The sequence below is a fragment of the Notamacropus eugenii genome, chromosome 2 (assembly GCF_028372415.1).
Source record: "Notamacropus eugenii isolate mMacEug1 chromosome 2, mMacEug1.pri_v2, whole genome shotgun sequence".
In the NCBI taxonomy this organism is placed as follows: Eukaryota; Metazoa; Chordata; class Mammalia; order Diprotodontia; family Macropodidae; genus Notamacropus; species Notamacropus eugenii.
In genome coordinates, this window is record NC_092873.1 from 348,331,722 (window position 1) to 348,357,041 (window position 25,320).

The window sequence follows — 25,320 nt, forward strand, 5'->3', positions numbered from 1 at the left end:
GTTGTTTTTTATATTCATTTACTTCTATTGTATTAATATCATATTTATACATTTTGAAGCATTAGTTTGAGAAGGGATCCACAGGCTTCATGAGACTGTCAGAGGGATCTGTGATACAGAAAAAAATCTCTACTAGTGGAACCTAGAAAAAGGGACTCTGTGTGTGTGTGTGGGGGGGGCTCCTGTCTGTGTGTGGGGGTGTGGATGTGTGTGTGTGTGTATGTGGGGGGGGTCTGTGTATGTGTGTATATGTGGGGGTCTGTATGTGTGTGTGGATGTGTGTGTGTGTAAGAGAGAAAAATGCTGTACACACGTTGCACTTCCGTGTGTGGTTGGTAATAGAGATAATTTGAGGGGAAGTGTCCCCTCTGGGAGGGGTTTCAGAAAGTGAAATCACTTCTCTACTACACCATAGTGGGAAAGCACTGGTCTTAGAATCAGAAGACCTGGTTTTAGTTCTAGGCTCTAAGACCAGATGAGTGACTATGGGCAAGTTGCTTAACCTTTGTTTGCCTCAGTTTCCTCATTTGTAAAAGGGGGGCAATCGTAGCACCAACCTTCCAGGATTGTTGCGAAGACTGAGTGACCTGATTATCACCCAGCACTTAGCAGAGTGCCTGACACACAGTAAGCTCAACATAAGTGTCATCTATTATCATTTGTGCCACGTGCCTCACAGGACTACTTTGGGGGTACCCTGCTTAAGGGAACTATGTTGAGTGGAGTCAAAATCAGGGAGAGCTGCTGATGGAAGGGTCCATTTGAGCTCTCTGTAAAGGAAGGCTTTGGGAGGACTTTGTCACTCTACCCTTCAACCCTCCAATCAGAGAAGAGAAGCAATGGAGGGAGTTGAGAAGATTTTGTTGGTGTTTTTTAGTTGTTTGCATTGAGTATGACTCTTCCTGACTCCATTTGGGGTTTTCTTGGCAACAATCATGGAATGGTTTGCCATTTCCTTCTCCAGCTCATTTGACAGATGAGGAAACTGAGGCAAACAGGGTGAAGTGACTTGCCCAGAGTCACACAGCCAGTAGGTATCTGAGGCCAGATTTGAACTTACAAAGAGAAGTCTTCCTGATTCCAAATCCACTGCTCTCTTCACTGCACCAAGGTGCTGAGTCTCAAAATCTGAATCATCAGTGAGATTATGAGAATTCAGTTGATGTGCTTATCCTGGGGGAAGGCATGGTGTTGTGTGGGGACTTAACCAAGCAGAACTGTTCCTCGAAAATGGAGAGTCAAGTCAAGAAGCTTTTATTAAGTGCCTACTGTGTGCCAGGCACTGTGCCGGACAGGGGGGATACAAAGACAGACAAAAGACAAGTCACTGCCTTCAAGGAGTTCACAGTCTAATGAGAGGAGACGACCACAAGCGAGGGTGCACCAACAACTACAGACAGGATAAACTGGAGTTAAGCCACAGAAGGAAGGGCCTAGGATTGAGGAGGAGTGAGAAAGGCTTGCTGTGGAAGAGGGGGTCTGTCTGTATTTACCTTATTTGTTTTACATATCACTTCTTGTTAGAAGGTTGCCAGGGAGGCCTGGGGGACAGTCAGTGAAAATGCCTGGAATGGGAAGAGGTGTGCCTGTGTGTGTGTGTGTGTGTGTGTGTGTGAGAGAGAGAGAGAGAGAGACAGAGAGACAGAGAGAGACAGAGAGAGACAGAGACAGACACAGAAAGAGAGGAAGGAAGGAAGGAAGGAAGGAAGGAAGGAAGGAAGGAAGGAAGGAAGGAAGGAAGGAAGGAAGGGAGGGAGGGAGGGAGGGAGGGAGGAAGGAAGGGAGGGAGGGAGGGAAGGAGGAAGGGAGGGACAGAGACACAGAGACAGGAGAAAGAAAAGGCCAGACGAGAGACAATCAGAGAGAGCAAAGATCCCTAGGATCTACATGATGCCTCATAAACCCAAACCTTGAAATGGTTGTTACAATTTCTGAAGTTCTTGCGCTTGAATAAAGAAAGGCATAAAAGGCCTGGTCTTAAAATTCCCAAATCTGCTTTTCCTTTCCTGAGGCTGTGGGTAATAGGGAGGCACCAGAATTTACTGAGCAGCGGAGTGACTTTTTCAGACTTGTGGATTCTGCATTTTAGGTCCATCACCACTGCTAGGAAATGAGTAGCGTATTTCATCTTCAGTCTTCTGGAATGGTGGTTCAAGAGAAACCCTTCTTAAGCTACCTACTGTGTGCCAGGTGCTGGGGATACAAACAGGAAAGGTGACACACAGGCTTTGCCCTTGAGCTGTTTATGGTCTGTTTTGTCTATTTGGATAGGGGTGATGGGCTGCTTACACAGAGATCACAGTAAAAAATATCCCGCAGAGTGCTGGGTGGGACAAAAGAGAGATTCAGACAAAATGCTCTAGGAAAACTCGAGGGGGAGTTTGAAAGTTTTCAGTTGGTCTCAGACCCTTATTAGCTGTGATCCTGGGAAAAATCACTTAACCTCTGTTTGCCTCAGTTTTTTTCATCTGCAAAATGGGGATAATGATAGCACCTATCTCTCAGGGTTGTTGTGAGGATCAAATGAGATAATATTTGTTAAAAAAAAAAAAAGCACTTGGCACCGTGCCTGGCACATGGTAGGTATTCTGTAAAGCTTATTTGCTTCCCCTCACTGGGGATGGTGCCATGGGCACCAGGCAAATCAGGGAAGGCTTCCTGGAGCTGAGCCTTAAAAGAAGAGAGATTTCCACAGGTAGAAATGAGAAGGGAGTGTGTCCATGTGGAGCAGGCTATGTAAAATGGAGATAACTGAGGTTAGTAGAAGTTCAGGAGCAACTAGTAGCTAGTTTGGTTGGAACATGGTGTGCAAAGTATATAAAGGGGAGTAAGATGAAGTGAACCTGGAAAGGTCAATTGGAGGGCCTTAAATTCTAAGATTAGCATTTTGCTTACAGCCAATAGGGAGCCCCTGAATGTTCTTGAGCCAGAGAGTGATATGGTCATATCCTTGCTTTGGGAAGCTTCTGTATTTTGACCCCTTTTGAATGAAAGGGGCAGGGGCAGGGAGGCCAGTTAGAAGGTGATTGTAATAGCTCAGGTGAGAGATAGTTAGACCAGCAGTGTCAAACTCAGAAGAGATAGGGGGCCAGTAATGCAAACATAAGGAACCCTGTGGGCCTAATATTAACCTAGTTATAAAATGTATGATTATCTGTGTTTTATTGAATGTTTGTTAAATATTATCCAATTACATTAGGTCCTGAATCAGTGATGGCCTTGTGAGGTAGAGACCCAAAATGTAGAAGGTATAGTCAATTGATTGAGTATGGAAACTGAGGAAAGAGAATGGTATGGTGAAAAGCTTCTATAATCCCCAAACCTGGGTTCAAATTCTGCCTCTGATGTTTCTGATCTGTGTGACATTGGGCAAGTCATATAACTTCTGTATTCCTCAGTTTAGTCATCCAGACTAGGGGCCTCTGAGGACCCTCCCAGCTCTAAAGCTGTGGTCTTATAATCTTATCATCCTAAGAACCACGGATGATTGAAGCCTGGGTGACTGGAAGGATGGTAGCACCATGGTAGCAACCAAGGCCAGGAGTGCCATGCTATGTTAGATGTAGGGGAAATGACACATGGGCTTTTGGGGGGTGTTTATATGCAGGTGTTATCTCTAGGTAAGTCGAGAGTTCTTAGCGTTCTGTGTCTTTGTATGTGTGTATATATATGTATGCATGCATGTATTTGTGCATAAAGACATGTGTATACATGTATATGTATAGATACCTATGTGTACATGTACACATACACATATACACACATAGATCAATTGATCAGTCAGTCGATTTCCACCCCACAAGACTCCTGCTACCCTGATTCAAGGTCTAACGTAACTGAAAAATTTAGCAATTAAATAAAAATAAAAAATGAATAAAATATAATAAAACACAGATAATATTACACACATATGAGTGTATATGTGTATCTATATATGTATGTATGTGTCTATAGCTATAGCTGGGTGGCACAGTGGGTAGAGTGCCAGCACTGGAGTCAGGAAGACCTGAGTTCAAATCCAGCCTCAGATACTTACTAACTATGTGACCCTGGGCAAGTCATTTCACTCTATTTGCCTCAGTTTCCTCACCTGTAAAATGAGCTAGAGAAGAAAATGGTAAACCTCACTCCAGTATCTTTGCCAAGAAAACTCCAAAAGGAGTCACAAAGAGATACATGACTGAACAACAAATGTATGTATATTTGTGCATATATAATATATACATATATACATACACACAAAACTATATACATACATATATATGTGTATATACACACACACACATATGCTTAATATAATTTCAGTTTAGCTGGTTTCCTTTATAATCCTGTTGAGGCAGCTGGGAGCTCCTGTGGACAGAGATCCGGACCTGGAGTCAGGAAGATCTGAGTTTGACTTTGGCCTTCTACACTCACCAGCTGTGTGACCCTGAACAAGTCATTTAATCTCAGTTTCCCGGTCTGTAGAATAGGAAAAACAATCACATTGACCTCAGGGTGATTGAGGAGGTCAAAGGAGATAATATCTGTAAAGTGCTTTGCAAACCTTCACATGCTCTACTAATAAAAGTTAGTTATATTAATTTTATGCATTTCAAACCATGATTCTAAGGAGGAGGCCGTCAGGCTCACCAGGCTGCCAGAGGGGTCCATGGCACAAAAAAGGTGAACGATAGCCGAGTTAAACCCAGGCTCTCTGGGGAAAGGGCCAGGGGTTTAGGTGGAATTATTGGATTCAATCTCTGTCCGACACTCGGATTTTCCCCATCACTCACTCCCTCTTTGGTGAGCAGAACCTCCCTTTCTTCTGATGTATTTTTCTTCTCACCTCTATCCTAACCCAACTGTCTGAACTAACCCTAGCCTGAGGGTTGGACCTTATTTTCTAGGTATGCTATAGAAATACCTTACGGAGGGTAAGGGCTGCTCTTTAGTGCCCTGAGTCACAAGAGGATTATGGACAAAGTATAGATTATCAGGTCATATGCTGTTGGCCTCTGATACTAGAGAATTCTGGCCAGTCATACCTTTTTCCCAGCTTTCTGAAGCACAGGGATGTATTTGGTGGTAGATTAGGAGATGAGTGAGCCTCAAACTTATCTGGCTCTTTGGTGCAATGGGAAAAAAAGAAAACAACCATTTACTAAGTGCCTACTATGTTCCAGGCACTGGGGCTAAGTATTACCTCATTTGATCCTCATAACAATATATAAGTTCTATTATTTTTCCTATTTTATAAGTGAGGAAACTGAGGCAGATAGAGGTTGAGTGACTAGCTCAGCATCACACAACTGGAAAGGGTCTGAGGCTGGATTTGAACTCAGCTCTTTCTGATTCTAGGTCCACCAATTTATCCACTGCACCATCTAGCTAGCTGCCTAGGGATGATGAGCAGAAGAGGTTATACCAGGTCATAAGCCCTGGCACCCTGACTTGTCATGAGGATCTAATAAAATGTTGAAGGATTCTTGGCTAAGAGACTCCTGGGCATGTAGAGGGTCAAACCTAAATGTAGAGGGTCAAACCTGCCCTATTTGTCCTTTACTGTAGAAGCGGAGGTGGGAATAGGAGAGAAGGAGAGTAAGCCCTGGACACTGTCACATCAGCTGGCCTCAGTGTATTGTCCCTGAAGCTTTGTGGCTACGCTGGACCTCCAAAGAAAGGAGTTTGTCTTTGAGGTTTGGGAGCAGTGATCTCAGAAAAATGTGGACAGGGGACTGACCAGACCCGCAGCTCTGTCCTCTGCCAAGGGGCTTCCGTTGTTGTCCCAGGAAGTGTAAAAATACCAACTGACTTATTAGCCCCTGAAAGCCCCGTTCTGCCTCTCTGTCTGTCACCCCCAGCAACACTTCCGCTCCCTTGGCCCTGACAGGAAATGTGCTGGAGACCCAGCCTCTTTCACCTCTGGACAACTTCTCTTTTTGCACTCCCCTGTGCCCCATCCCTGAGAAGTGTTCCCTTGGGCTCCACCCCTAGACCCACCCCAGGGCCCAGTTTCTGGCTGACTCTGAAGGGGCTAGAATGGTGGACATGATTGCCAGGCTGAGCTGGAGACGGAGCCAGGCCTCTCGGAGGCAGGCAGGATGCCCCGGTGAAAGGCCTGTTGCCAGGGACACTTTGGAGGAGGTTGGTATTAGAGATGTGGCAAGAGAAAGGCCATCATGGGAGAGGCAGAGATATGGGGGTGGGTTTTTTGGTGGAGGGAGAATCATAGGAACAGAGAATCGCCAAACACTAAAACCACGGGCGGGGGGACCTTCAGAATCACCTGTTCTGTTATCAGAATGTTACTGAAATAGATCATGGATTGGAGATCTGGGGGAGGGGGCTGCTTTGATCTGGGTTTGAGGACCTTGCAAGGGACGAAAGGGGTTCAAACTTGGTAAGCGTCATGAGACTTGGGTGGTGAAGAAGGGGAATCTAGGATCGTTGCCCTGTGAGGTCTCTCTCTCTCTGTGCCAGGACAGAGGGAAAAAGAGGGTAGACCGATGGGGTATGAGGTATGGGACGAAGAGGGGGAGAGAGCCAGGGCCAGCCTGGGGAGGCTGACAGTGTGAGAAGGAGGAAGACCTGGCCAGGGGAGGTTGATTGTTGTCAGGAAGTGCTGTGAGAGGGGTGGGGAGGGATGTGGTAAGAACCTGGTTAGCTTTAGATGGCAAGGCTGAGAAAGGTGGGTGGGACCAATGGTACTGAGGAGCAGCCCCACAACATCTCTTCTGGGTTTCTAGAAGGCTGTGTTGGTTGAACTCAGGTCCTCCTGACTCCTGCACTGGTGCTCTATCCACTGCACCACCTAGCTGCCCCTAGGCTATTTTGGTTATTTAAAGGTCCCTTGAATGATGCCCCTGATCCTGAGTCACCGCAAGAAAGTTGTGTTGATGTGTGTGTCTGTGTGAGTGTGTCTGTATGAGAACCAGAGGGCACAACATTCCGAGGAATGGGGTCTGTAACTCCCCAGCCTTTGACTTTATGCCCAATACTGATACCGACCTCTTGATCTCCTGCCCGGATTCTGAGGCCAGAGCTGTGGTTTTCTCACCAAGCTCAGCAGAGGTCACAGGCACATTTTGCAGAGGCTGGTGGCCAATAGCAAACTTCCCTTTGAGCAATTGGGAAATAATACCATTTTATGTGAGGGTTGGGGTGGAGACAGGGAGGAAAGATGGGCTGGACAGGAGGCTGTGTCTGAACCATTAGCGAGAAGCTTTTCACTATAGAAACTCCATAGGGTGCCCAGACATAGGGTGACCCTCCAGAGGTCACTGTCTAGGGTAGGGGTGGGGAACCTGCATCCTTGAGGCCACATGCAGCCCTCTAAGTCCTCAAGTGCAGCACATTCAACTGAATCATTTGGAGGACTTGGAGCACTGGAGGACTTCAGAGGTCCTACTGGTCACAATAACAGTAACTGGTATTTAGGTGGCTCTTTAAAGTCGGCAAATCACTTGACATATGTCAGTTCGTTTGAATAAGGCAGATATCATTTTGCCCATTTTTATTAGATAAGAAGAGACTCAGAAACATTCGTGCCTTATCACGGTCACAAAGGTAGAACTATAAGCAGCAGAGGTGACATTTAAACCTAGGTCTTCCTTTTCTTCAAGTGAAGCACTCACTAGTCCAAACTCCCTTAAGCCAGAAGCTCCCTATGACATCCCTGCCAAATGATGACCCAGCTTCCACTGAGATGGATAACTCATTCCTTCCCAAGGCAGTCCCCTTCTATTTTCTTCCTTCCTTCCTTCCTTCCTTCCTTCCTTCCTTCCTTCCTTCCTTCCTTCCTTCCTTCCTTCCTTCCTTCCTTCATTCCTTCCTTCCTTCCTTCCTTCGTTCCTTCCTTCCTTTCAGGCAGTCGGGGTTAAGTGACTTGCCCAGGATCACACAGCCAGTAAGTTCCTGAAGTTCGATTTGAACTTGGGTCCTCCTGGTGCTCTATCCACAGCTCCATCTAGATGCCCCTGTCTTCTACTTTCTAATTGTTAAGAAGTTCTTCCTTACCTCCTACTGAAGCCTTCCTTCTTTCCTGGAACTTAATGATCTTAGTTTATGGTTTTATAATGCTTTATAAAATGCAAAGTACTCTTTTCATAACAACCTTGTGCAGCAGGCCAGTATATCATCATTCCTATTTTACAGATGAGGAAACTGAGTCTCACTGAAGATGAGTGACTTAACACAAAATCAACCACATAGCTAGTGTCAACACCAGGATTTGAACCCAGACCTCCTGACTCCTAGGTCCAGTGGCATTTCCATCATATCAGATTACTTTTCACCACATTGTCCACTGATTCTAGATTTGCTCTCTGGGGTTAAGAGAATAACTGATTCCTCTTTCACAGGCCAACTCTTCAAAGATGGCATTCTATAGTGTGTTAGGATAGCTAGATGGCTCAGTGAATAGCTCACTGGTGCTAGAATCAGGAAGACCTGAATTCATATGTGGCCTCACATAATTTACTAGCTGTGTGACCCTGAGCAAGTCACTTAACCTGTTTGCTTTAATCCACTGGAGAAGGAAATGGCAAAACACTTCAATATCCTTGCCAAGAAAATCCTACAGACAGTGTTGATATGCTCTGGTCCATGCAGTCATGAAGAACTGGACACAATTGGATGACTGAACAATAAGTGTCTTAGGAAGGCAAGAAGATGAAACCGATATATACCCTGTTGAGAACCTTCCTTCTGCCCTGCTACAGATGTCTCCTCTTATAGCTCCATGGGGCCTATAGCAGCACCACCCATCCATGTGACATGTAGGTGACTCACACATATGATATGAACCTAGATCTTCCTGACGCCAGCTCTAGGACCCTCAGCAGGCTCCTATGGAAAGCAGGAGACAATCCCACCAAAGCTAGAGGCAGAGCCATGAAGAAGAATCACATTTGGAGTCACTTCTTGAATCATACTTTTTTTCCCTTGCTCTAGAGGAAGGGAGACAACAAGCATTTATGAAGTGCCTACTGTATGCCAGGCACTGTGCTAGGTTCTTTACAAATTTTACCTCCTGCGATCCTCACAACAATCCTAGGAGGTAGAGGCTGTTATTCTCATTTTACAGTTGAAGAAACGGAGGCAGGCAAAGGTTAAGTGACTTGCCCAGAGACACACAGCTACTTAGCTGTCTGAGGTGTGACTTGAACTCAGATCTTCCTGAATCTAGGCACAGTGCTCTATCCACTGCACTGCCTAGCTGCCCCTACATTCTTCTAGAGCACATATAAGTAAATATAAGATAATTTGAAGCAGCAGAGAGAGTACTAACACCCAGGAATATTAGATATCTCAACCCTTCACACAGAAACTTCCTCTTGTTCAACCCCTGACTGCATCTCCCATCTTCCTCAGTCTGTGTTTGGTAGGGATGCCTTCCTAACGATTTCCTGAAAAGAATTCCCTGACCTTCCTCATACAGTTATTGCTGTGACTATATCCTACCCCTTCATTCTCAGTAAGTTTTTCTCATATCTGCCGTTACTCTCTCCTGCCTCACTTTGACTCTGCTGCCTGTGTTCTGCCTGGGAATTATGATGTCAGAGGGCGCGGGCACATTACCACTCATTCTTAACTTGTGAAGGGTTGGTGGAGCGGAGTAATGTGTCAAATGGTGAGTAGACGTCAAGGATTCCTAACCTCCTGAGGGTAGAGAATCATACACTTAGACCTAGAAGAAGCTTTAGAGATTGTCTTTTCTAAACCATTCATTTTATTTTATTTTTCTTAACTTAAAAAAAATACATCATAATCATTTCTCCTGTATTCCGTTAGAATGTATGTTGATTGCCAGTAGAAACTGTTTCATTCTTTAGATTTGTATCTTCAGCGCCTAGCTTGCTGCCTGGTATACAGAAAGCGCTTAATGAATATTTGTTGAGTAATTGACATCCCCTCTTCCCATATCAGAAGAGTCTCTTGTTACATAGTCAAGCAGAACTGACCATTGTATCAGCTGCACTTGACAACATAGCCCTTTGACCTTTGGGGTTTCATTTATTCTGGCTGAGTGTGGGTGCTTTTTTGTGTTATTTTTTTAAATTTCTTGAAGTCATTCCCTGTATGCTCTGGTTCTGCACTTTTTGCTCTGCCATTATTTCATACAAGTGTTCTGATGTTTCTTGTGTTACACTAATAATGTTGCATTATATTTGTAATACCACATTTTGTTCAATTGTTTCTAATTGTTAATTACTTCTTGTTGTTGTTTAGTTGATTAGTTGTGTCTAACTCTTTTTAACCCTGTTGGGGTTTTCTTGGCAAGATACTGGAACGATTGCCATTTCCTTCTCCAGCTCATTTTACAGATGAGGAAAGTAAGGCAAACAGACTGAAGTGACTTGCCCAGGGTCACATAGTTATTAAGTGTCTGAGGTCAAATTTGAACTAAGGTCCTCCTTGACTCCAGGGCCAGCAGTTTATCCACCGTGCCACCTAGATGCCTCTGTTGGGTCACTTATTGTGCTTCTAGGTTTTTTGCTGCTATACAAAAAGTGTGGCTATAAACATTTTGGCATATGTGGGATCTTTCTTTTATCTTCAACTTCCTTGGAGTATATACCGAGTAACAGAACTGCTGGCCCAAAGATTGTGGACTTTTTAATAGCTTTTCTAATATAATTGAATATCATTTACAAAAACAGTTGAGCCAATTTGCAGTTTCACTAAAAATGTATCAGTGTGCCCAGCTGTTGAAGTTTTTATGCCTTTTGCCTTTGTATCAGTCATTTTCCACCTCTATCTAGATTAACTCTTCTTTGTGACAAATAAGTGGACCAAAAAAAATTGTGCTGCAGAGATGTATCTGACAAAGTACACCATATTCTGTTCTAGCTGTTCCCCCTACTTCACATGCTTTTCTACAGCTCCTTCAACATTAATTATTTCCATCTTTTTCACTTTTGCCAATTGATGATTATGAGATGTATCCTTAGAGCTGTTTTCATTTGAAATTATTAGTGATTTGAGACATTTAAGCCCCTCATTTTAAATGGAAGGGAACTGATACTAAGAGATGTTGAGGCTTGAGGTATTAAGTAACAGAGCTAAGCTCTTAACCTTGGTCCCCTGATTCCAAATCCAGTGCCCTTTTTTCTTAGTCCATTTCCTTTCTTCAACCCTCAGTGGGTGTGACTAGTGCCCAAGTGTCTTGATGCATTGAACCTACCAAGAAGGTTAATGGACTGTCTTAGAGACTGATTCCAGTTTACTTTTTACCTAGCCCAAATTGGATATGATTGATTGTCTCGACCAATTATCAGGAGTTCCCTGTGCCCCACCAGTTGTTTTCATCAAATGGCCAACGTGTTGTGCTACCCCATTATCCCTTCACATTGAGACTTTCCCCATCATTGTTTCAACATATCATGAGTTGGCCTAAGAATTTAATGGTAATTTTTTGGGAGTTTTGCAAAAACCTCAGATGACATGCAAAGACCTACAGATGACACAGATAAAGTTTAGAAACTCAGAAATGCATAAAATATATGTATAGTATAAAATAGCAAAACATATTTTAATTTTTAATGCCATAATAACTCAGACTTCTTTTCTGGTATGAAGAAAGGGCCAAAAATTTTTATGCGGATTTTCCAGATTGAAGGGGCGCTATCCCCTAACCTCCTCAATATGGAAGGGATTACTGTAATTCCAATTATTTGACTGAGGAACTTCTTAATTTTTCTCATAACTAAGAATGTCCTACACTCAATTATGTCATCAGGTCATTTAGGAAAACTCCCAAATTTGATCTCAGATTTCCCCTGATCCATTTCCTTTACAGAAGCACTTTTGGTGACCTCAAAGATCTGGAAGGAAAGTAGGTGCCCGCATCATTGGACAGTGACTGAACAAATTCTGTTATTATATACAATGATAGGTATGAAGAATTTGTAGAAACTTGAGAAGACCTAGGTGAATTATTGCCAAGCAAGGTAGAAAAAAATTTAAATTTTAAAAATTTAATCAATTAAATTTTTAAAAAATTTTAATTCTTGGAACACTTAAGGACACTGACCAACTCCTAACCAACTCCATATTTCCAATGATGAACCATACTAACCCTTTTCTGAAAGGAGGTAACTGGTGAATTCTTTGTCTTTCACTTTGCCCTTTGGTTCTAATAGATTTGGTCAGTTTTCACTAAAAATTTCTTGAAATATAGAATCCAGGAGTTCTTTTGGTCATGGCTTTCAGGGAGTACAATTCCTGAATGGTCACTCCTGGACCTGTTTTCCAGGTCTGTTGTAGATACCCCTTTACATTTTTTTCTGTTTACAATCTTTTGACTTTGTCCTAATGTTTCTTGTCTCTCGGAATGATTAAGTTCTATTTACTTCATTCTATTTTCAGAAGGTTCGCTATTTACTTTGGGTAAAGTTTTCTACCTCTTCTTTTATAAGGTATTTTTTTCACCTTCCTATTTTTAATTTCTTTTTTATCTTGACCTTAATAATGCAAAAAAAATCAAAACCCAAACCCTGAGCATTTCCATATACAAAATAGAACAGAAAAAAAAGGAATTGTATGAAATAATCTCTATCCTATGCAGGTGCTTTTTAAAAAATCACATAAAAAATTCAACCTGTTTTTTTCAAAATGATCACTTTCCTGTGCTTCTCTGTATCTGGGCATTTTCACTTGCTGTTCCCCATGCCTACTTCCCTTCTCGAATTCATGTCCTGGCTTTCTTGGCTTCAAGTCTCAGTTAAAATTCTACCTTCTGCAAGAAGAGTTTCCAATCCCCCTTAATTTTAGCACATTTCCTCCGTTGATTATCTCCAGTGGAGCCTGTCTATTGCTTTTTGTACATGGTTGTTTACATGTTATCTCCCCTGTTAGACTATGAGCTCCTTGAGAGCCAGGACTCTCTTTTGTCTTTCTTCATATCCCCAATGCTTAGCACAGTGCCTGGCACATAGTAGGTCCTTAATAAATCGACTGTACTTTCTTCTGAACATTCTATCTACATTCTTCTATGTACTTTTTAAAATGTTTCAATGACTCTCTCTCTTTCTCTCTTTTTTATTTTTTTGCATCCCCATCAATACTCTCCCTTCCCCTTAGCACATCCCTAGTTATAAAAAAGGAAAGGCAAATCTCTTGCAACAGATCAACACAGGCTAGCAAATCAAATACACACTGTGATCACATCCCAAAATAACCTCTCTCAGGAGGGGAGTAACATGCTTCGGCAAGGGACTTCAGAAGGCGTGGTTGGATCCGAGTTCTTCATTCTTTCAAAGTTATCTTTCTTCACAGTGTTATTGTATACATTGTTCAGGTTCTGTTCACTTCATTCTGCCTCAGTTCTGACTTCCCAGGATTCTCTGAAATTGTCTCTTTTGGCATTTCTTACAACTCAGTAAAATTCACATACCACAATTTGTCCAGCAACCGCCAGTTATGGACACCATCTTGGTTTCCATTTCTTTTCTTTTTCCCCCATTTCAATGACCTTTTTGGGTCTGTTTTGGTTGTGATTGTCCTCTCAGCAGTCTTAGCTTTCCTCTTAACCCCCGTCCCTTAAATCTGCTTTTTCCCTGTTGAATTTGTTGTATTTCTTCACCAAGCAGTGTGTGTGTGTGTATGTGTGTGTGTGTGTGTGTGTGTGTGTGTGTGCGCACATGTTCACGTGCCATAAACCTTATCAGGTCAACTAAGGTTCATTGACACCTGCTATTCTACTCCTTCTTCTGTGTGCTTGTACCCCCAGATACAAGAAATAACATTTCACTCTCTTCTTCCTCCCTTCTACACTAATGTAATCTTTTATCTTTCTCTTTAAAACTCTCAGAACAGAGCCAATCCACAATGCCCACCCCCACCCCCACCCCCGCCCCAGTCTTCTATTATTATTAACTATATCCTTCGGTGCTAAGTACTGAGGTTCTAAAAAGATGTTTGTTTCCTTCCCCTCCATGGAATATTGGCCATTCGTCATCATAAGCCTCTTCTAATTACTCAAATACATTGACCTCGTTTCTAGATTTCTCCTGAATCTTGTGTTTGTGTTTCAATTTCTACTCAGTTCTGGTGTCTTCATCAGAAATGTTTGAAACTGGACCCAGTTCCCTCCTCCCATTAGATATTATACTTCATTTTTTCATGTTAAGTTATTCATGGTTGCAACTCTCTCTCTTTCTCTCTCTCTCTCTCTCTCTCTCTCTCTCTCTCTCTCTCTCTGTCTCTGTGTCTCTGTGTGTGTCTCTCTCTCTCTCTCAATATTATATTCTAAGATCTCCTCTTGTAGAGATGGAAGCTGCCAGGACTCGTGTGATCCTAATTCCTTGATTCTTGAATTCTTTCTTTCTAGCATTATTTTTTCTTTGTCTTGGAAGCTCTGAATTTTGACTCTGACAATCCTGGAACTTTTCCTTTTCTTACTTTGAGGAGGTGATTAATGACTTCTTTCTATCTTTACTGTGCCCCCTCTAGTTCTAATAAATCTAAGCGTTTTTTTTTGTCTGATTTCTTGATATATCACATGCAGACCTTTTGTTTCATCATAGTTTTCAGTAAAGTCTAAGGAGTCTTCAATCACTTCTCCTTGACCCTTTTGTCACTTGTTTTTTTTTTTTATTTCAGATACCTTATATTTCTTTTTTTTTCAGTCTTTTGATTTTGTTTAAATATTTGTCCTCTCTTATGGAGTCATTAATTTTTGTTTGGTCTCTTATAATTTTCAAAGTATCCCTTACTTGGGTAAGGTTTGCCACTTCCTGTTCTAAGCTTAATTCTCCTTCTAATTCTTTCCTCCAAAGTTTTTATTTCATTTTTTGAATGTCTTGCTTCATTTATTCTAACTATTTATGTAGTCTTTGTGGAAAATCTGTTTTTCCCTATAAGTCCCTGGTGTCAGTTATGGAATTGTTCTCTCTTCCTGGGTTGGATTTTTGTATGTCTCTGGATCCATTATGTTTCTTTATTTCTATCTTCTTGTATTTGCTCGTATCTCCATAGTATCTGAAATGAGGCTTTGTGCCAGGGCCACCTTCTGCTGGGTTTTGGGGCTCAGTGGTCAGCCCAACTTTGTTGCAACCTAGTTCACCTTGGTTCCTGTACTGACGTCTGCCTCCCAGGGTTAAGCCTCCCCTGAATTTTTGAGGTTCAGAGCACTGAGTCTTCAGAGTCATTTAGTGTAGCCACAGAGATCTGGGAGGAAAGTAGGTACATCCATCACTGAACAATGGCCAGACAAATTGTGTTTTCATAAGAAATGACAAGTATGAAGAATTCATAGAAACTTAGGAAGACCTGGATGAATTGTTGCAAAGTAGAACCAGGAACATCATTAAAAAAATTCTTGGAAAACTTAAGGACGTTGACCAATGCAATGACCAATTACTGATCAACTCCATATTTCCAGTGATAATGCATATCAAGACAGAATACTAGAGACCTCAGAGCCTTTAGTGCTTGGGATGTCCCCGTAGGAGCACTGTCAAGCCCATTCTGCTTACTTCCCCTCCACATCCCTTCAGGAGTACTGCTGTGTATTTCCAATTACCCTGGGGCTTTCTTTGGGGAGCCCTCCACTCTTTCGCTGCCTCCTGATGCAGAGCCATACAGATCAATAATAATAATAGCTAATATTTATATAATGCGGACTATGTGCCAGTTCATTATGCTAAGCACTTAATAATTATTATTTCGTTCAGTTCTCCCAACAATCCTGCAAGGTAGGTGCTATTATTATCTCCTTTTTACGGACAAGGAAACTGAGACAAACAGAGGTTATGATTTGCTCAGGGTCACAGCTCGGCCAGATTTGAACTTGAGTCTTCCTGACTCCTAGTTGGTATTTAAGCATCATTTGCCTGTACTGACACTGGCTTCTCTGTTAGCTCCTTTCTTATTGCCCATAGGCTTCTGGCTTTTTGTGTAGTTCTCAGGGGAAACAAGTTACTTATCACAGTTTCTTATTGAATTTCTCTTTTAAAAATATATTTTATTTATTAAATATTTCCCAATTACATTAAAAAATTTTTGCATCCATTTTAAAAATTTTTGAGTTTCAGATTCCCTCCCATCCCTCTCCTACTCCTTTAGAAAACAAGCAGTGTATTAATTTTACATGTGAAGTCGTGTAAAGCATAGTTCCATGTCAACAAGGTTGCAAAAGAAAACATCAAAAATCCCAAACAAAACAAGAAAAATAACATGAATAGAGTATGCTTCAGTCTGCACTCAGAGTTCATTATTCTCTCTCTGGAAGGGGATAGCATTTTTTCATCATAAATCCTTCAGAACTGTCTTGGTTTGTTGTATTGTTGAAAATAACTAAGTCATTCACAGTAGATCATCATTACTGTATACAGTGTTCTCTTGGTTCTGCTCCCTTCACTTTGTGTCAGTTCGTTCGTATTGGATTTCTTGATAATTATTTGGACTTGTTCAGTTTTTAGGTTTTTGCTGGAGTAGGTCTGTTGAAATTTGACAGTCTGCCCACATTCAGGTAGCCTTTTGGGCCAGAAATTTCAGTCGACTTCTCCCCAGTCCCAGCTCTTATTTTACTAATAATTTCATTTTTTAAAATCTGGCTTCATTTCTTCCAGGAATTCTTATAGTCCTTGTGACCATGAATTCATTTTCCCCCTGAGGCTTTGCTCATAGCAGTTGTGGAATTACTACCTTCTGGGTTGGACTCTTGTAGATATACAAATCCCTATCACATTTATTTATAGAGTTTGGTGTCTGCTTCTGTTTATTCATACCTATATCTCTGTTCCTGGATCAGGGCTTTGAGCCAGGACTTTGTTCTGCCCTACTGTGTTTGCCTGGCTGGGATAGCCACACCCTGTTGGATTCTGAATTCAATGACTTTAGCTCCTACAACTGTGCTTCCAATGCAGGTCCTCTCCTCAACTCCCCAGATTGTCTGGGTTCAGAGCTCTGGATTTTCAGGGTACTCTGCAGCATCTCACGTAACAGTTCTATGGACTTCCAGAGCCAATAGGGCACCCTAGCTGATCAATACTGGCTCTGTGTCAGCCTCTGTGATCAAAAAAGTGCAGGTTTCTAATCACCGTAAAGCTTCTTCATCCAATCCCTAAGGGCTTCTGACCCCCAGGTAAATAGTGCTGAAGTGATCAGGTATCCAAGATCTCTGCTCAGGGTTCTAGCTTGTTATCCTTTGATCACACTCACATTTTTCTGGAAGGATCTCTTTTTTCTTGCTTTTCTAGATTTCTGACTGTCTAGGTATTTCAGTGGGTAGAGTGCTGGGCCTGGAATCAGGAAGTGTGGTGTTATTTTATCATTTTAGTCAACTTTTTGACTCCATTTGGGGTGGGTCTTGACAAAGATACTGGAGTGCTCTGCCATTTTCTTCTCCAACTCATTTTACAGCTGAGAAAACTGAGGCAAATAAGGTTAAGTGACTTGTCCAGGGTCACACAGCTAGCTAGTGTCTTAGTCCAGATTTGAACCCAGGAAAATGAGTCTTCCTAAATCAGGAAGACCTAAGTTCAAATGTAGCCTCTGACAGCCTCTAGCTATGTAACCCTGGGCAAGTCAACCCAGTGGGCAAGTAACCACAGTCTGCCTCAGTTTCCTCAGCTGTAAGATGGGACATAATAACACCTACCTCCCAGAGTTACTATGAGGATCAAATGAGATATTTGTAAAGTGCTTAGCAGAGTCACTGGTACATAGTAGGTGCTTAATAAAATGCTTGTTTCCTTCCTTCCTTGTTATGCAGGCCTAAGTTCACTAGGTGTAGTTTCTTTTTGCATTTCCTAATCTTTATTCAGTTTGGTGCTGGTTTTTAGTTCTTTCCTATGGTTTGGTGCTGTTTTTCAGTTCTTTCCTATGGTACATGCACAGGCTGGGCTTCTCTGCCACTACTCAGACTTCTTTCCTGGAAGTCATTTATGGCTTGACTTTGTACGCTGTCCTTATGTCCTGATGCCACCTGTTCCCACTGCCTCCCTGGAGTGGAGTCATCTTCATCTCGGAGTCTTTTTTCAAGGCCCCAACCTCAAAAGCACTCCTCCCAGAAGCTTTCCCTGATTGCTTCCCCTCCTCGCCAGCTAAATTATTCTCCCTCCTCATTCTCAGATGTTCCTGTGGCATTTTTTCTGGATCTTAGCTTTGCCCTAATACAACCTACCTTATACTATCCCTTCTCTAGGCACATGGAATATCCCTCCCCCAGTGGACTATAATAAACCCCTTGAGGGTAAAGACTCCTTTAGATATCTGTTTGTATCCCCAGCACCTAGTTCTACAGAAGGACATAGTCTTGACTTAGTAAATAGGTGTTGAATTGATTTCCATCTGGAAAGGGATAATCCTTAAAGAGATTACAAAACGTTGGCTGAAGTATCTATCACATCCAGCTCTTAGGGGGGAAAGGCACAAAATAGTGAGGGGGGTGAGAGTGATGGGTTACAATGGATATTTATTTAGGGTTCAATCAGAAATCTGAATATTTTTTATCTGACTCCCTGAACGTTGTCAGTCCTCCAGAGGAGAACGTGAGTAGGTTACTTCTTAGGGGAATGGGGCCTTAATTGAAAACTCCAAAAGGTGATTATTTCAAGCTTATTTTTCTATTCCTCTTTGACTTGTGATTCCCTTCCTTTCCAGTAACAGGTGGACCAATGCCTGATGCCTTTTCTTCTCTCTGCTTCTGTGACCTCAAACCCCTTGTTCTTCCCTTCACAGGTAGACAGTTCTCTGGACCCCGTGTACGCGAATGTGGAGAGGCAGCAGCGAATTCCTGCTCTGGCTCCAGACCCTGCCCCTGCCCCTGTCCCTGCCCCTGACGCAACCCCTACCTCCACCAGCCCAGTGTGGGAGACTCATACAGATTCAGGAAGTGGACGGCCATACTATTATAATCCAAGCACTGGGGAGACCACTTGGGAATCTCCCTTCGGACCTCCTGAGTCTGCATCTAGCCCAGCTACCTCTCTGTCCCCTTTGGGCAGCCCGAGGGATCCTGAAGCTGAGTGGGATCAGTACTGGGATGAAGAAAGCAGGAGAGTGTTCTTCTACAACCCCCTGACTGGTGAGACTGCATGGGAGGAGTCCATCACCCCTGAGATGCAAACAGAACTTGCCCCCTGTAGCCCCATGGACCAAAGGGTAAGAAGGGGATGGGGAAGTTCAGGGACAGGGAAGAAATCACCTTGGGGTAGAGCTAAGCTCCCAAGGGAGGTAGAAGGTGGGCAGTGGGTAGGCTAAAGAAGTAGAAGATTCTTGGGTAGGAAAGCACATCCAAGATGGTGGAGCCATGCACTGATTCTTGACCTGGGCTGTGTTCCAGCCACCAACACCAGAGGCAGATTATCCGGAGGAGCTGACAGGCTACCCAGAGGAGGACTACTCTCCAGGGAGCTCCTATACTGACCCTATCCCGGGCTCCCCAGCCCCAGGGCGAACAACTGACCCCTATGTGCCCCCTGGCTGGTCCTGCCACATCACCCCAGATGGGCATTTGCTCTATACCAACCTTTATACACAGGAACAGGTATGTCAAAACTGAGCAAGGGGAGAGCTGTCTTGGAGCCCTCTTTCAGATATTGCTCTGGAGCACCCTTTCCCTCCAAATCTAATTTGTCTTTGAGCATGGTCATCCACTTTCTTTTCTGAAATGTTATGCTTCTTGCCTTTTCTTCCTTCTCCTCATCCTCCTTCCCCTTTCCATCCCCTCTCAGCCTCAGAGACACAAGTTACCCTTCTTCTTTCCGGAAGCTCACTTGTCTAAGAACTCCTTCCCTCCCCCCACCCCCAACATGCAGTGGTCACTGACTGAACTTTTCCTCTCCAGTGGATGAGGTCCGAGGATGAGCAGGGGAAGCCATACTTCTACAATCCCAGTGACAGCACCACCCAGTGGGAGCTTCCTCAGGTACTGGCCCTGGATCAGGGGAGGGGGAGGTAAGGGATGGACATTAGAGTGCAGGTGGAGGGACTCTGAATGTCTGTCCCCTTCCCCCAGGTACCTGTCACAGGTCAGCGCCACCAAAGCAGCGGCAGCAAATCCAGCCAGAACATTGACTCCCTGACACTGGGCAGCCCTCCAGAGGAGAAAGTGAGTGGGTTTGGGGCTCCCCAGAATGGAGTTGGGGTAGGCATGGAGAGGGGGCTGTGAGAAAGGGGCTGGACAAGCAGTGGATGCTTATCAAGGGAGTTCCTGACCTTCCCAATCTAGACTTTGCTTCTCCGTGTGTGTGTGTGTGTGTGTGTGTGTGTGTGTGTGTGTGTGTGTGTGTATGTGCTTATATACTGGAAAGCAGAGAGGAGTTCTCTCTACCCTCACCCTAATTTCCTCTACTGAACTCTAATCTCTCTCATACTTTCCTCCAGTCTAATGGGAATGGGGTGGTTTTTAGCAAACAATACTTAATGCAGCAGTTTCTTTTGATTAGCAAAGGAGCCTTCCAGAATGGGGGTTGCGCTTTCATTTTCAATGGACAAGAAGTAATCATAACAGTAATAGTCTTGTCTGGATTCATCATTTATCCTCATTTCTACTGGTAGAATTAGTACCCTGAAGAATGGAGAGAGTCCCAGCCATCCAAATAAGGCACTGAAAAAATGAAGAAAGCCTCCCTGGGACACTTACCCATCACTAGGCTTTCTAAGCAGAGATTGGCTGACCGCTGGTCAAGGATATGGTAGAGAAGATTCCTGGGGGAGCTAGGTAGTGAAGTGGATAGAGTGCTAGGCCTGGAGTCAAGAAGACTCATCTTCCCGAGTTCAGATTTGGCCTCAGGCACTTGCTAACTGTGTGACCATGGGCAGATCACTTAACCCTATTTGCCTCAGTTTCCTCATCTGTAACATGAGCTAGAGAAGGAAATGGTTCTTCATACATGACAAGTGAACAATAACACGAGAATATTCTGGCTCAGTTATGGGTTGGGCTAGGTAACCTCTGAGAGCTTTCCAGCTAAGTTTCTGTGATTCTGAAGTAGGACCAAGGGGTGGACAAAAGTTTCAGAGTAGAACTTTCTTTTCTTTTTTTTCTTTCTTTCTCTTTCTTTCTTTGTTTCTTTCTCTCTCTTCCTTCTTTTCTTTCCTTCTCTTTTTTCTTCTTATTCTTTGTTTTCTCTTTTTCTTTCTTTTTCTTCTTTATTTAATTTTTCCCCAGTTACGTGTAAAAACCATTTTTAACATTTGTTTTTAAAACTTTGAGTTCCAGATTCTTTCCCTTCCCACCTCCCCTCATTGAGAAGGCAAGCAATTTGATATAGATTATACATGTGTAGTCATGCAAAACATAAACATAATTGTCACGTTGTGAAAGAAAACAAGACAAAAAAACTCAAGAAAAATAAAGTAAAAAAAGTCTGCTTCAATCTGTATTCAGACACCATCAGTTCTTTCTCTGGGATGGAGAGCATTTTTCATCCCAACACCTTCAGAGTTTTCCTGGATCATCGTATTGCTAAAAAGAGCTGGTCATTTTACAATATTGCTGTTGCTTTGTACCCAGTCCATTTCACTTTGCATCAGCCCATTTAAGTCTTTCTAGGTTTTTCTGAGAGCATCCTGCTAATCATTTCTTAAAGTATAATAGTATTCCATCATAATTACAAACCACAATTTGTTGAGCCATTCTCCAATGGATGGGTATCCTCTGAATTTCTAATTCTTTACCGGGTAGAACTTTCTAATGGCTTTCCAGTCCAATGAAGGAATGGATTATCTTCAATGCAGATCAATTAATTAAATATTTATTAAGCTTTTACTATGTGCCATAGTAGGCAAAAGAGGCCAAAGACAGTCCCTATTCCTCAAGCTCTGTCCAGGCAGGAGCATCAAGGACTGGACTAGCTGACTTTGGAGGTCCCTTCTTTTTTTATTTACAAAATTTTTAAAAAATTAATATATAATTTATTTTTCAATTTTCAACATTGATTTCCACAAGAATTTGAATTCCAAATTTTATCCCAATCTCTCCCATCCCCCCACTCCAGGGCAGTGTGTACCCCATCTACCCCTTCTTCCAGTCTATCCTCCCTTCTGTCATTCCCCCTGCTTCTATCCTTCTCCTCTCTATTTTTCTGTAGGGCAAAAAAGATTTCCATAACCTATTGCCTGTACATCTTATTTTCCAGTTGCACGCCAAAACAATTTTTAGCGTTCATTTTTAAAGCTTTGAGTTCCTTATTCTCTCCCTTCCTCCCTCTCCACTCACCCTCATAGAGAAAGCAAGCAATTAGATATAGGTCATGTGTATGTAGCCATGCAAAGCACTTTCATAACAGTTATGTTGCAAAAGACTAACCACATTTCTCTCTGTCCTGTCCTGGAAGTTCCTTCTATCTCAGATTCAGATTCATTCGAAAGATATTTACCAGGCTCCTCCTGTGAACAAACGCCTGGCGAGGCTCTCAAATCTGTTATTCCCTCTGCTCTCTTGCTGCTTTTGACTTTATCTTTTCTTTCCCCAACATGCTTCTAGTCTAAGACTCTGGACAAAGCTGGTGTCCTTCATCGCACCAAGACAGTGGACAAAGGGAAACGTCTACGGTGAGCAGGGGCGATTGATAAGAGCTCAGTGAGCAGAGCCAGGGACCAGAACTTGAGGGGTTCGGATGGAATAAGGGGTGTCGTTGGGGTGGAAGTACCCAAAATGGCGTCACAGTGTAATGGACAATATAGATTTGCATCTCACCTCTGATAATCCCTAGTTGTGTGACTAATGAGCAAGTGGTTTCACCTCAGTTTCTTCACCTGTGAAACAGGGATACCTGTAGTAAATTTATTTTGTGGAATTGTTTTGAAATTCAGGTGAGATTATTTAGGCAAATTCTTAAGTGTCGTATAAATGTCAGTGATGATGATGATGATGATGATGATGATGATGATGATGATGATGTTGCTGCCATTTACAGTAAGAAGAACTGGAGCCCGTCTTGGACCGTGTTAGAAGGTGGGATTCTGACCTTCTTCAAGGAATCAAAGGCCTCAATTGCTGGCAGCCTGGTGAGAGCCCCACCTAACCATGGGTCATGTCAGGGACAATCCCTTATACTTTACCCCTCGGAGGGAGGGTTCCCCCTTGACATGGAGGTGGCTGTCCTCCTGCTAACCATAGCAAGAGAAGGAATTTCTAGGAATATAATGTGTGGGTACTTTATGTCTTCCTTACAAACATATCTTGTCTAAAACATTGGAGGGGATAGATAGTGACCATTAGGATATATACCCCTCACCCCTCTTATCACTTCTCTTTTTTGGCACTACCTCCTACATATGAGCTACTGCCTTTATTTCTTTCCCAGGGATATTCAGTCATTTCAGTTGTGTCTCACTCTTCATGAGTTTTGGGGTTTTCTTGGCAGAGGTACTGGGGTGGTTTGCTATTTCCTCCTCTGGCTCATCTTACAGATGAGGAAACTGAGGCAAACTGGGCTAAGTGACTTGCCCAGAGTCACACAACTAGTAAGTGACTGAGGTCAGATTTGAACTCAGGAAAGGCTCAGTACACTATCCACTGCACCATCTAGCAGCCCTCAGAGTATCAGATAGCTTCCCCATATCCCAGGGATATAGGGGGCTTTAAAGATGGGAGCCTCTGGTCACCCAATCTAAGCTGGGCTTCTCAGGCAGCTTGGTGGATAGAGCACTGGACCTGTGAATCAGGAAACCTGAGTTCAAGTCTGGCCTCAGACTAGCTGTATGACTGCATGACCCTGGGCAGATCACTTAACCTCAGTCTGCTTCTGTAAAGTGTGCATAGTCATAGCACTCCCAGAGTTATGAGGATAAAATGATTTGCAGACCTTAGAAAATAATGATGAAGATGCTGATTCCCATACTGGCCTGGTGTCTCCAGTTATTGGGGATATGGGAGAGGTGGTCTCTTTGAGACTGGGGCCCGTTGCAGAGAAGGGGTATTTGAGCATCTATCAGTTATCCACTTCTTTTATGTCTATGATTGCTTTCCACTCACCAGGCTGTGGAGAGACTACTGTGGAATATAGGAAGAGAGGTTAATGAAACTGGAGCATAGAGGACCCTCCCACTCCCATCCCAGGGATAGAGGAAGAACTCTCAGGGTGAACATCCCCTTAATTAGCCACTGAACTTGAGGAGTTCCAGTCCAAAAGGAGCAAGGAATGGGATCTAGCCTCCCTACTGGAACAGGAAAATGACAAAGCAAATCCCAGACATAGCTCATTAAACTATGAGCTCCCAGAAAATAGAGACTGTCTTTCTTTGCCTTTCATTATATCCCTATTGCTTACCATAGTACTGGGCACATAGTAGGTTCTCAACAAATTTTTACTGACGAGGGTAGTCTTAATGTGACATGAACCCCTTTAGCAGTTGGATAAAGCCCATGGATCCCTCCTTAGAATAGTGTTTTTTAAATGCATCATATGAAATACCTAGAATTACAAGGGGAATCAATCAAATTGAAATACAGTTATAAAAATTTTTTTTAAAGATGACAATATCTAAGTTAAAAGTTAAAGGGCACTGTGATTCTAGTGCACTAAACATAGAATCAGGAAAACTTAGGTTCAGATCCCACCCAAGACAGACATTACTAGCTGTGCAAACCCGGGCAAGTCACTTAGCCTCTTGGTGTCTCTGTTTCCTCATTTGTAAAAATAAAGGGTTTGGACTTAGTGATCTTTAATGTCCCTTCCATCTTTAAATCAATGATCCTATTACAGTGTGATCCATTCTCCTTGCATTCAAGTACGTATACTATTGGGACAGTGAGGTGACGCAGTGGATAGAATGACAGGCCTGGAGTCAGAAACACCTGAGTTCAAATCCGACCTCAGACACTTACTAGTTGTGTGACCCTGGGTATGTCACTTAACTCTGTTTGTTTCAGTTTCCTCATCTGTAAAATGAGAAGGAAATGGCAAACCCCTCCAGTATCTTTGCCAAGAAAATCCCAAATGGGGTCATGAAATGTTGGACATAACTGCAGAACAACAAAACATATGCTGTTATGGAGGGAAAGTTGGGGGAGCTTGAGGGTAAGTTATCTTGAAAGAGCAAGTTGAAAGGTGTCCACAAACGAAAAGCTTCTTATTTCCTCAAGGTCAGAATCCCTCTCAGACTTTAAGGAATCCTGAGTGTCTTAATCTGTCTTGTCAGACTGAACAAGGTGGTTGCCAGACTCTTTCTTGTTCTCCAGCTTTGGAAGTTTCATATGAGTTGGGGAAATAAAGGGGATAAGGAGAAGGAGAGTTCAACAGAGATGCTTCCTCTCCATTTTTTCCAGAGGCAACCATCCACCTTGTCTACTCCGGAGTACACTGTAGACCTCCGGGGAGCTACCCTCAATTGGGCCACCAAGGACAAGTCGAGCAAGAAGAATGTGCTGCAGGTGAGGAT

The 25,320-nt window shown here is 43.0% G+C and overlaps 1 protein-coding gene across 5 annotated transcripts in view; it reads left to right on the forward strand.

The window, feature by feature from the left end:
• ARHGAP27 (Rho GTPase activating protein 27) overlaps positions 1 to 25,320 on the forward strand; it is a 59,757-nt gene that overhangs the window by 24,723 nt on the left and 9,714 nt on the right. For 3 of the 5 annotated variants that reach the window (XM_072645954.1, XM_072645955.1, XM_072645959.1), the window contains 7 exons: positions 18,670 to 19,092; positions 19,274 to 19,477; positions 19,778 to 19,858; positions 19,949 to 20,041; positions 22,421 to 22,488; positions 22,854 to 22,944; positions 25,208 to 25,312. In XM_072645954.1, coding sequence (XP_072502055.1) covers positions 18,670 to 19,092; positions 19,274 to 19,477; positions 19,778 to 19,858; positions 19,949 to 20,041; positions 22,421 to 22,488; positions 22,854 to 22,944; positions 25,208 to 25,312 — 1,065 coding nt within the window. Of the gene's footprint in view, positions 1 to 5,963; positions 6,127 to 9,538; positions 9,614 to 18,669; positions 19,093 to 19,273; positions 19,478 to 19,777; positions 19,859 to 19,948; positions 20,042 to 22,420; positions 22,489 to 22,853; positions 22,945 to 25,207; positions 25,313 to 25,320 lie in introns of those variants that run through there. The other 2 variants (XM_072645956.1, XM_072645957.1) reach the window with 2 other exon arrangements.